General features: G+C 36.7%; 1 protein-coding gene across 1 annotated transcript in view; it reads right to left on the bottom strand.

Moving 5' to 3' along the window:
* The window catches only part of SAMD13 (sterile alpha motif domain containing 13), a gene marked incomplete at its 5' end in the record, with an annotated part of 40,004 nt that overhangs the window by 26,391 nt on the left and 482 nt on the right, over nt 1-13,131 (bottom strand). The window contains one exon of the mRNA XM_040456177.1: nt 8,659-8,743. Coding sequence (XP_040312111.1) covers nt 8,659-8,743 — 85 coding nt within the window. The remainder of the gene's footprint in view (nt 1-8,658; nt 8,744-13,131) is intronic.

Below are 13,131 nucleotides of genomic sequence, written 5' to 3'. Positions count from 1 at the left end.
CTTGTGATTTGTACAGATAGGCACATACATGTAAAATACCTAGAATTCTTTTTGTTGTTGTTGTTTTTTTTTTTTTAGAATTTAGTAAAAATTCTAACATGGATCCAACATGTTCAAACATAGGTCAATAAGAGTGTCATGTATCAATGTTTACGATTAATCTAAAATCCGTGCATCTACAACCCACAAAAACACAATACTTTAATCCCACTTGTTCAATACAAGCTTATTTTATGTATCCTTTAAGTATATGTGCACATCCCTATGTATGTATGTGTATATTCCTGAACACATGTGAATATACGTGTATGTTCTTGTATGACTATGTTTATACATATGGGATCAGAAAAGTATTTGTATACAAAATGTATAGGATCTAGTCCAAATTATTAAGATGGTTCCCTCTTATTTAGTTATTTTTAAACTTAATAAACAGCCATGAACCCACCAGGCAAAATAAAAGTTAGGATCTTGACAATGACTACATCCATACCCCCTCACTTCCCTCCTAACCTTCCCTCCTAACCTTCCTCCTAGAACATATGTGCGAGAGTTTCACCTGGCTATATACCTGTGAAATATGGTAGCCATTTGACCAAGGAACTGAATTATTGATTGTATTTAATTTTAATTAGTTTAAATTTAAATGTAAAAACTTGAACAGGTACAAAATATGTTTAAACACAACTTCATTGTTTTAGTGTGACAACATATCACTTTAAATGCTGCATCACCTAGGATACTTTGCTGAAGTTCCCCTATCAGATGCATGCGTCCTCTCTAGTATTATACACAAACACACAACCAATCAGGTTGGTATCAACGGAGTGATTCAGTTCAAATGATTTTTTCCTACACACGCATGTAGCACTGTAATGTATTTGATGCAAACAGCTCAAGTTGTAAGAATCTCTTTGTATGTTACATTTGGTAATTAAGTTGACATTCCTAACTACTTTAATTATAATAAATATGTTTTAGTTAAACATAGGAATGGATACAGAGCGCCTGGGTAGCTCAGTCAGTTGAGCATCCGACTTGGCTCAGGTCATGATCTCACAATTTGTGGGTTCGAACCCATTATCAGGCTCTGTTCAGAGCCTGGAACCTGCTTCAGATTCTGTGTCTCCCTCTCTCTCTGCCCCTCCCCTGCTCACACTCCGTCTGCCTCTCTTTCAGAAATAAATAAACATTTAAAAAAATTTTTTTAAATAGGTATGGATAAATTTGAAAGTTTAAAAGGGTAGCATACTACTCATGCAGAATTGAGAGGAGATGTAGAAATTAGCATTAGAACCAGAAGAATAAAGAAAAAAGGAGGCTGGCTGAAAGTATATTGTAAATTTCACAATGAATAGCAATTGCAATTTGCTGGAGCAGAGCAAAAGGAGAAAAAGCAGACTGTTGTGTAAAAAAATGATAAAGATAATAAAATGTACAGTATTAAGAGACTGTACAGTATTAAGAGAATTTTCATTGAACATATAGATTTGGTAACTTTCTTTTCAACAACCAAAAAGGAACTAATGACATTAGCCACTTGAATTCAAAATTAAATGTCCAACAAAATGCTTTAAAGTGATTTTAAACAGAATCTGAGCTTATAAATTTGTATAGCTATATACGGTTTGGATTCTTGCACAAAAAAGAAAACAATTTTTCCATAGACATCTGGTTATATTCAGTGTTGTTAGAATATTATGAGAAAAGACTAAAAAGGTACTTCACAAAAAGTGAAAGAGTTTTCAGTCAAACCATCCAACAATTGCCTGAAGAAGACAAAATCTTTTTAACAATATCAAAGATCAACTGGTTAAAAATGTGAAAAACACAATTACTTTTCTTTAGCTTTACGTAAATAGTGCAACATAAAAGACACTGCCCAATTGATACTTGCAGTATGCTTTGTCTCAAAAAACTTCCAAATTTTTGAAGAAATATTGTCAATTTATGGCCTGAAAAACTGAACTCATACTTTAAATATTTTTAAATCTTTTACATCTGTCAAAGAAAAATTTCAACTAGATATGAAAAAATTAAACTCTATTCTGATGGATGTTAACTAAAACAAAATCTGGATTTAATGTAATTCTAAAACAAGTGACTGATGTTTCCCTCACCACTTTATTCTACTGTATGATATCCATGTTCAGTTTTCTAAAGCAAATTCTTGAAATGTCATAGATACCATTGTTAAATCATTCATTATATATTTGCAAATGCTATGGATCAATGCCAGATAATGGAACTGTTAAACACACACACACACACACACACACACACACACACACACACACACAGAACACAATGAATTTAATGATGTGTGTTCTTTGCCAATTCTTGTTGGATAAGTCCTAGAAGAATTTTACAAAGATCTACTATACTGTTAAATCCAATTCAAGATTTTATTACATCAAATGAATGCTTGCCAAATATTCAATGAAGACCAAAAAATGGCAAAGTATATTATATTTTTTCATTGATATCACACTACATGTGAATGAACTAAATTTGGACCTGCCTCCCCCACCCCCCAAAAAAGGAAAAGCTGGTTTGTGACCAAGCTAAACTGGCATAAAATTTGAAATTGAAACCTTTCAGAGTATACATACAATAGAGCAATAATAATATACCATAAGTATACAATGATAATTTTGTAATTTTCTAACAAATTTTAAGAAAAAATTGAAAAAATGATATATTGACATGGATAAACTTATAGTTGTTTATAAATGTATACACCACTTTGAATTCAATGTTAATGAGATTGAACTGACAAAGTCTTAGTAAATTTATTTAACTTGGACATTTTGAAACTGATACATATTTGCTTCAAAGTCAAATCAAATCTTCTAAAAAAGAAGAACCAGTTGTGTCAAAGTATATACATATAATACAAAAATAATTTTTTGGTATTTGATTCAGTTATTAGAACTTTTAAGTATGTTTGGAATTATTTGGGTATGTGATTCTACCTTTTTTAATTGTAAATCTTATGAAATCTAACACAGATCAAATACTGCCAATGAAAATTTTGCATCCAAATTGAGATATAAAGCATAAAATACAAAATGGATTTAGAAAATTGAGTACAAAAGATGTAAAATGCCTTGTTAGTAATATGTTTTTAACTTCCTGGAACATCAGTTTTCTCATCTATAAAATGGGAATAATAACATATACAGTACCTCAAAATATGGTTGTGAGGACTGACAAGTCTCACACAAAGTACTAGATATATGTAGGGACTCCATAAACAGCAGCCTTGCAAAACTAAAGCTCTGATCAGAAGCATGTGGCCAATGAACAAGGACTGTTATCTTAGGCTTCTTTGGAACTGACTGTTTGTGACAGTATACTCCCTAGTAACACAATTATTATTTTTCATGCCTGGAAATAAGAGCAGCACAAGCCCCAGTTTTGGTAGGTCCCAGAAACAACCATAAGATCCTATGTTTTGTGCCTTTTGGGATTCTATATAATCTAACTCTACTCTGTCCAACAGGTTATCCACTGGCCACTTGTGGCTGTATTAATTAACTGGAACTTCTGTTTCTGGTCAAGATGGAGTAACGAGGACAAGATTTATTCTTCTGCCTAAAACAACTAGAAAAATAGGAAAAAAATGTATATGAAAGAATGGCACTCGAGACATTGGACGTATGTAATAAAGGGCACTGATGCCCAAGGAATGGAAAACAAGCAAGATAAGCTCTAGCCCATCACTGCCTGAAGAGAATTTAGGCTGTGTACAGAGGAGAGTTCTTAAGACGAGAGAAGAGACAGCTTTCAGCACGAGGACCCCAGAGATCTGCAGAAACTTCTTCAAGTGCTTTGCAGAGTACTGATTATCACATACATGTGAGAAAACTAACCAAGGCTGAGGAAAGAACCACCCAACATAAAAATTCGAGAGCATGATCCTTGGCGATCATGCAGGGATGGGAATAGTGCTTGTCTCCATCTGCCAGAGAGGAAAACCTCATAATTCAAGAGCATTGGCTAGAGTACAAGATGGGCCATGCCTCAGTAAGAGGGGGAAAATACCCTTTGATTAAATGCAGCCCTTGTCCTGCCTAACAAAACTTAAAACCAAGACTTAATAGGATCAGATTGTTTGCAAGTAACTTAACTGCATCCAGGACAGAGATCAAGAATATTTATAGAGGGGCGCCTGGGTGGCTTAGCTGGTTGAGCTTCCGACTCTTTATTTCAGCTCAGGTCATGTTTCCAGGGTCATGGGATTGAGTCTCTTGTGGGGCTGAGTGTGGAGCCTGCTTGAGATTCTTTCTCTCTCCCCCTTCCTCTGCCCCTCTCCCCCACTCACACTTGCACTTTCTTCTCAAAATAAAAAAAAAAAAAAAAAGAAGACTATTTGTAGGAATACCAAAAATATCCAGCACCCAACAAGGTAACATTCACAGTATCTGACATTCAATCAAAAATTACCAGGTATGGGAGTGCCTGGGATGGCTCAGTTGGTTAAGCTTCTGATTTCAGTTCAGATCATGATCTCACAGTTCATGAGTTCAAGCCCCACATCCAGCTCTGCAATGACAACTCAGAGCCTGCTTCAGATTCTCTGCCTCCCTCTCTCTCTCTGCCCCTCCCCGACTCTCTCTCTTTCTCAAAAGTAAATAAACATTTAAAAAAATTACCAGGTATGAAAAGAAGCAGAAAATCATAACCCATTCTCACTGAGAAATCAATCAACTGAAATGGACAGAGAAATGATAGAATTAGTAGAGACACTGAAACAGTTACTTCATATATTATGAAGTTACTATACTTCATATATTCAGAAGCTAGAGGCATCAATGAATATGTTAATTAGAGATGTCAAGGCTTAAAAAAAAAAAAAAAAGACCCAGTTTGAACTTCTAGAGATGGAAACTACATTGTCTGAAATGGAAAATACAATGAGTGGGATTAACAACAAGATCATACTCTTCAGAAGAAAAGATTAGTGACCTTGAAGGCAAAACAATAGAAACTATCCAAAATGAAACACAGAGAAAAAAGAATAAAAAACAAAACAAAACAAAACAACCGAGAGCATTAGTGAATTGTGGCACAGTATCAAGTGATCAAATACACCATATTTGGAATCACCAAAGGAGAAGTGAGGGGAACCAAAAAAGAATGCCTGGAAAATTTCCATACTTGATGAAAACAAAGTCCATAGAGCTGAAAAACAAAACAAAACTCCAAGCACAAGAAAAATGAACAAAACTATACCAAATCTCATACTCAAATTGCTTGAAAATCAATGATAAAGAAAAACATCTTAAAAGCAGACAAAAAGTGGCACATTATATATAGAAAGCCAAAGACAAGAAAAAGACTAAATGTTTTCCCTTAAGGAAACAAAACTAGTTTGTCCAATCTCACCACTTCTATGCAACTTTTCACTGAAGAGCCTACTCAGTGCAATAAGGGCAGTAAGAGAAATAAAATATATTCACATCTGGAAGGAAAAAGTAAAACTGTCTTTACTTACAGGACCTAATTGTCTATGTCAAATATCTAATTGGATCTACCCAAAAGCTACTAGAAGTAATAAATGAGTTTATCAAGGTTGTAGAATATGAGGTCAATAAAAAAATCAATTATATTTCTATATACTATCAACAATTGGATATTAAAATTTAAAAAACAATACCATTTATAATAGCCTGAAATTATAAATTACGTAGAGATATACCTGACAAAAGATGTACAAGACCCAGAGATGGAAAATTACAAAACCCCACTTAGAGAAATTACATTAGAACTAAGTAAATGGACAAAAATACTGCATCAATGGGTTGGAAGACACAATATTGTTAAGAGATCTATCTCTCTAAGTTGATCTATAATTCAATGCAATGCCATCAAAGCACCAGTAGGCATTTTTTTTGGTTTTGATTTTTGTAGAAATTAACAAACTGATTCTAAAAATCATTTGGAAATGCAAAGAACCTAGGAGAGACCAAACAAGTCTGAAAAAGAACAAAGTTAAACAGATAACACTATTTGATTTCAAGATTTGTTACAAAGCTATAGTTACCAAAACTGTGTTACATTGGCATAAATATATACAAAATTATGAATGGAATAAAATAGTCCAGGAATACATTCACACACATGCAATCAATTATTTTTCAACAAAGTTGCAAGAACAATTCAACAAATGGAGCTAGAACAATTGGATATTCATAGGCAAAAAACCCTACCATCCCCCCCACCACCAGAAACAATTTAATCCTTATCTCACACCATACACAGAAATTAACCCCCAAATCACCGTCCCAAATATAAGAAAATGTAAGAGAAAATCCTTGTGACCTTAGGTTAGGCAAATACTTCATAGACACGACACTAAAAGCCCTATTCATGAAATAATAAATGGATAAACTGGAGTTCACTGTTATTGAAAACTCCTACAGTTTGAAAGACGCTGTAGAGAGAATAAAAAGACAAGTCTCATACCACTAGAAAATATTTTCAAATTACGTATATAAGGTACTTGCACCCAGAATATACAAAAACTGTCTATAAAATAATACATAAATACTAGCCTAATAAAAAGATGGGCAAGATATTTGAACAATATTTTACTTATGAAAGAGGTATGGATGGCATACCAATAAGATGCTCACCATCTTTGCTCATCAGGGAAATAAAAATGAAAACCACACCTAATATAATACCTAATATGAAAAAGACTGATCACACCAAGTTCATGAGGATATAGAACAACCAGAACACTTACATACCATTGGTGGAATGTAAAAGGACCACCAGTTTAGAAAACAGTTTCCTAAAAAGTTAAACATATACCTGCTATGTAGCCCAGCCATTCCATTCTTAAATATATATCCAAGAGAAATGAAAGTATATGTCCACACACAGACCTGTACACAAATGGTCAAAGCAGCTTTATTTGTAATACCAAAAAAATGGAAACAACTCAAATGTCTATCAGCAAGTGGATGGATAAACAGTGAACAATCTGTTGTATATCCATACAGTGAAATACTACTCAGTCATAATAAATAATGAAATACTGATAGACACTATAACATGGGCGAATCCCAAATTAATTATCCTGGGTGAAAGTAACCAGACTGCCATACTCTCCCCACCCCCCCAAAAAAGTACACTCTGAATAGTTTCATTTATATAAAATTGTAGAAAAATTAAATTAATCTATAGTGACACATAGCCTATCTGTGGTCACCCAGGGATATGGCAGCAGAGAAGAACAGGAGGAAGAGATTATAAAGAGTTATAAGGAAACTTGGGGGTTATCTTAATTGTGGTAATGGTTTCACAAATGTATACAAATGTCAAAACTTACAAACTTTATATTTTAAACACATGGAGTTTATTATGTGCCAATTATATTTCCATAAAGCTGTTAACTTTTAAAATTAATTAAAAGTTCAGTTGGTCAGTTACACTAGTAACTAGTAACATTTCAAATTTTTAAACAGCCACATGTGGCCAGCGGCTACCATTTTGGACGCAAAATGTACAACATTTCCAGTCCTACTGGACAGGACTGCTCATACCAAAAAAAAAAAAAAAAAAAAAAAAGTGCATCTGTTTGTTTCATTTCTCCTACGTTTATCTACCTTAAACTTCAAGACTGGGATAAGCATGCCAGCATGGCACTGATACATAAATTACCTGGGAATTTTAAAAGCAGATTTTATTAAGTTTATTTTAATGTAACTTTGCTGTGAAGCAAAATATACCTTCTATTCACAAATAGATAGCATACTCCTTCCTCATATAGATACCATAACTTCTGTGGATTATATTTAATTAGTTTCCTCCAAAGTTCAACTTCAGGGCAATTTTAAACTAAATGACAAGGAAGATAAAACAGGTAACACTCTCTTGGGACTTACTTTCTCCTTGTAGCCAAAGTGGTTATAACTTCACAATAGCACCTAAATAGGAATATACATATTTTTCATATGCTTACAGCAATCTTATGAGTTACCCTGAAATATGTAGCATGTTTTAGAATATGCTACATAATGCAACGGAATTTTCCTTTTTAAAACAATCAAGCATATAACTCACAACAAATATAAAGTTTCAAATGTGAGAACGGACATGAAAACAGAACACTATGTTATGTGCTGAAATGTTTCACATTCGAGGATCAGTTTATAAAATTAGTTAGGGCAGAGTTGTTCAACTTAGTATTCTAACTAAAGCTTTTTCCTTTTTTTTTTTTTTTTTTTTTTTTTTTTAACTAGAGGTCTCAGTTTTGACAGAGGTGATTTTACTTAAAAAGACTCAAATTCTCTGTTCTGCACCCCCACCCTACAAGCCTATGGACTTGGAAGACAGAGTCTGTTTGCTCGGTGTTTTGTTTCAATATACAGAATGCGGGGCTGAGATCCTCCACCGTCCCTGTTCCAAAGCCTGATACACTAACCCTTTATGCACGGTTTGATGCCTGAGTCATCTCTGTCTTAGAAATGGAATAAAGAAAAAGGCAACTGGGGCTGGGGCGAGAAGGGAGTGTGGTGGCCAGTATAGACCAAGCAAAACAACCCCCAGACAGTGTAATGTAGTAGATAAGCAAGAAGTATAAAAATAGAAACCAAGTCCCTCTGTTGTTTGCAGAAGCAGAACTCACAAGCCAGTTTCACTTACTTTTTTACACCGACAGAGCCATTTTCCTTGTTTTCCATGTCAACAGATAGCATGGGAAGGCTGCAGGGTTCCTTTACTTCAGCAACTAATCAATAAGGGAGAAAAGCTTGTGTTTAATTCTTAGAAAGTGAGAGAAGAATATATATTCTGAAACGGAAATATAATGGTCCCTTTTCCCAGCTTCACACCAGTTCACGTATGTTTGTTTAAACCTCCGGTTCCCTCAGCGATTGGAGAGATGTGATTAAACCTAAAGCACTGGAGGAGACGGACTGGGGTGCTTTCATCTGTACTGGCACTCCCTGCCTTGACAATAAGCATTTGCAAATGAAATTGAATCCTCGTTCAAAACAAGTGCTGTGTGAACTGGCACAGCTTCCCCTGGGTGCCAAGCTCTCACTTAAGACACTGCAACTCATAAATGAGTCAAAGTCGAGAAAAACAATCCCCCTTTTCCTGCCCCTTCAGACCACGGGCTGTGATTTCTTTCTTTTCTTCTTCTTTTTTTAATTGCATTTTTTTGTCCACTCACAAACCTTCTATTTTTTCATTGCAGTGCAAAAGAACACTTAAAGCTTTTGTCAGCAAGTATTCCCCTACCTCACATATTCTCAATGAAAGCCTCAAAACCTGTCTGTGAGATGGCCATGCTGTGGTAAAGCTGGAAGCTTACAAAAATGTCAGATAGCCCTTAGCACAGAAAGGTGGTGCTGGGGTGTGTGTGTGTGTGTGTGTGTGTGTGTGTGTGTGTGTGTGTCTGTGTGTGTGTGTGTGTGTGTGTGTGTGTGTGTGTGTGTGTGTAAGAGAGGGGAGGCAGCTCATTAGATTTATGTAAAAATCACCAAAACATCCAAGGAAATATAGTAGCATCCATCACTTTGTCTTTTTGTTTAGTAGGATGAGGACTGTGAAAAAATAAAAACCCTCCACAATTAATATGCAATTAGCAAGATGAAAAAGCTATGAACAAAACTGCTTTAAAAAACTAGTTCTGAAACGTGCTTGTTCCACAGCTGAAGCCATAAATTAAATACATTTCCTCTCAAATTACTTTATACTTCGGCACTCCTTCTCTAGGGATTACTCTGACATGACAAGTGCATCATTTAGTATATTCACAAGATTTTATCACTGTTAGAGAAGTAGATGATTAACAAATAATACTGTTAAGTGTGGGATAATCTTTCTCCTGATACACACACACACACACACACACACACACACACACACACAAACTTCCAGTTGCTAAACCACTTAGATCATTCATAGAGAAATCCAACATTTAATATACATATAGATATTAACATACATTCACACACCGTTACAGAGTAGACAGAAGATAGTGCTGCTGCTCCATGCCAAAAGAATGATTTCACTTCAGTTGGAAACTGTTACACATTCACCATTTTCTAAGCATCTCAGAAAAAAAAAAAACAAAACAAAACACTCACAATGATACTCTGTAACACCATACCACATTGTCTTATTATTATTATTATTATTATTTTCTTTTTTGTGGAAGAGTAAAAAGAAAACCTACCTAGAAGCAACTAAAACATGTCATTTTTTATAGGCTTATCAAGAACAGCCAAAGAAACCCCAATGTTTTCTTTCACAAAGTAGGCTGGCAAAGGAATTCAATAAGGAGGTACAATTTGACACAGTGAAATAAAACCAGGCTGGCTCTCAGCCAACATGACGTTAGGAATCACACACAAGCTGCACCAACTGCCTTCTGGTTCATGGCTGACTTTTTAAAGCTACAGTGTGCCTGTTCACTTTTGCTAACTACCTTCGGCACAATTAGTACAAATGAATGAATCAGGAGTCCAAAAACTGCAGAATTCTCCCTGCACCTGTCTTGTAAAGAAAAACAAGCTGTATCAATAGCCTCTTATCTCCCCCCTCCCCTTCATTGTTGCTGCATGGTATGTCTTTGCTGTTGTTCTGAGCACAGATGTCATGTTTCGAAAACTATTTTTCTCCCCTGTGGGAGGAAAAAAAAAAAACACACAAGAGAAAATAAGGAAAAAAAACAAACCCTAGTGTTTAGGGGCTAGACCCAGTGAATACTCAGAAGCTGCAGCCCTGTGTTACTCTTTCTTCCTTACAGAGACTCATGGACAAAGTTCCCAGGGCTGGCTTTTAAGTAATCTCTTTGTGAGAATAAGGAAAGTACTGCCCAGCATAAAATCCTTGGCTTCATTACGCAGGAAGAAACATATTTCAGGGGATGCAAAGTGGATGGCCAGATCTCCTGAGAACACCTACATTCTTTTATTTTGGCATTCAACCTGCCAGATGAAGTCAGCAAAAATTCAAAATGAAACCAACCTCATTCTATAAAACAATTAGTTCTGGGAGATTTAATCTTAACTGTTTATCCCAGTTGTACAAAAAGCATAATTCAACAAAGTTAACTAACACTGTCTATGAGCACCGGGTACTAGATTAGTTACATATGAAAAAGAAGATATTTTATGCCAACCCCCAAATTCATAGAATCTCCCACCATCCAGGAAATGGGAAGGTGGTGTGGAGAGACTAGGCTTGATCTTTTAAGATACCCTGGTCAATCTCCGTTTCCTTGCATGGCTGGGAACCACTACTGAAGGAAAACATTCCCATTCCACCAACATGCTGTAGATACACAGGAAGCATGCATAGCTGTCATCGAAACAAACACCAACAAATATTTGGACACTCTCAGGTCAAGATGTCAACTAAACCACTCAAGATAGGGCAAAGAATACAGGTTCCCAAGAAGGATCCTAGAAAAAGGCATCTGTTGCTGTATGACTGTGTAAAATTCAGGCAAAATTGAGGAGAAAGCAGGAGGTCTCCTTTTTCTTTGGTAATTTTTAAGGGCCCTAGATCAGCAACTATAATCTAAATTTGCAACCTGAATTTCAAAGTCAAAAATTTGTTCCCTTACTTATTCCAAGAATGATATTAGAAATGTACTTCTTGAAAGATCATCACTGAGAAAGATTTCAAGTGTTCTCTCTGCCCATCTTTACCATTACTCCCTCGAAAAAGCAAACAATAATTTAGGGACAAATTCTAAGTGTTTATTTATTTTTGAGCACCATTTTTTGAGTCTGGTCAAACAGGGGAGTCTTATCACCACTGATCAAAATGATGAACTCTTCTGGATATAGAGAGCCCTTTCACCAACAGATTTCATAATGCTTTGGGACTTGATCTGAAATTCCTGAAATGTGCTCCAGGCAAATTCAAATGGAAGGGTGCTGGGCTGTGAGTCCTGGGGGCAAGGTGTCTAATAGCACTCTCATGCAGTTGCTCAGAACAAAATCAGTCCAGCTCAGCACTCTTGAAAGGAGAGGCAAAGAAAATGTAGTGAACACCGAACTTTTCCTTAGACACCTTCACAGAAGGAAGGATTCTGTGAAGTTTCTCCAAGATTTTCTTCCTATACATAGAGGACATCCCCTTCTGTCTCCCCTGCTGTGATCAAAAGTTTTCCTGTTAGACAAAGGTAAGGGTTTCAGAAGGTGATGTAGGAAATCAATTCCATTTTATGAAAAAAAGAAAAAGAAAAAGCCACGAAAGCATTCTAAATTTTAACCACAGCAGGTTTCACTTATCAGCTAGTTTCTAAGTTAGGAATAAATTGACATTTGCGGGTGTAAGTATATACACTAGTTCTCACCCACTTCCTCCTCACTCTCTCCAACTAACTGATTTAACCCTCTTCTCTGCTAATAAAAATGATGTGTATGTATGTAGTGTATGTAGCCTACAGCCTAAATGAAGTGTGTGTATGTAATGTATGTGTGTGATGAATGTGTATGCTGTGTGTAAGGTGTACGGTGTGTGTGTGGCGTGTGTAGCGTGCGTGGTGTGTTTTTGTGCGCGCGCGTGTGTAGGGTGTATGTGTAGGGTGATAGAGCTGCAAACAAGAGCTTCTGATCCAGGACATTATGGGATGTGCTTGCTAGAATCACTTGGGAGATCCTCATGTTGGGATTCTGAAGCAGAACTGTTGGGCACACTTGGGCATGGGCTTAGGAGAGAGGATGGGTCAGGAAGTGTGGGGAACGGGTGCCTCCGATGGGGCTTCTTTTATTGCGCAGCACTCCTTCCTTCCCTCCACCCCGAGGACCAGAGCTGTCCCAAAGGAACCACTCGCCCCTGGCCTCCCGTCAGGGAATCGGCCAGCACAGTGTCCAGCCCGCATCGCAGAGTGCAGACCTGGGTCCACGTGGCTGCAGAAGAAATCTCGAGAAGTCGCCGGAGGGCAGGGCCGAGCTCACCGCCTCCCTAAGGGCGTCCCAGGAGATAAGGGAGAGCGACCTGGAGAGCGAGCGGTGGGGGCAAGACTGAGGGCAGGAGAGGGGACGCCAGGAAGCCCCTCGGACGAACGGCGCCGTCCGATAGACAAACGACTCGCTGGTGGCACCGACGACAAGAGGGGAAAAGTTTCTAAGACTTTCAAGAAGAAACTGTTTG

The sequence above is a fragment of the Herpailurus yagouaroundi genome, unplaced genomic scaffold, assembly GCF_014898765.1.
Source record: "Herpailurus yagouaroundi ecotype Mexico unplaced genomic scaffold, PumYag 77, whole genome shotgun sequence".
NCBI classification, from domain to species: domain Eukaryota; kingdom Metazoa; phylum Chordata; class Mammalia; order Carnivora; family Felidae; genus Herpailurus; species Herpailurus yagouaroundi.
This window is presented reverse-complemented; position numbering and strand designations above follow the sequence as displayed.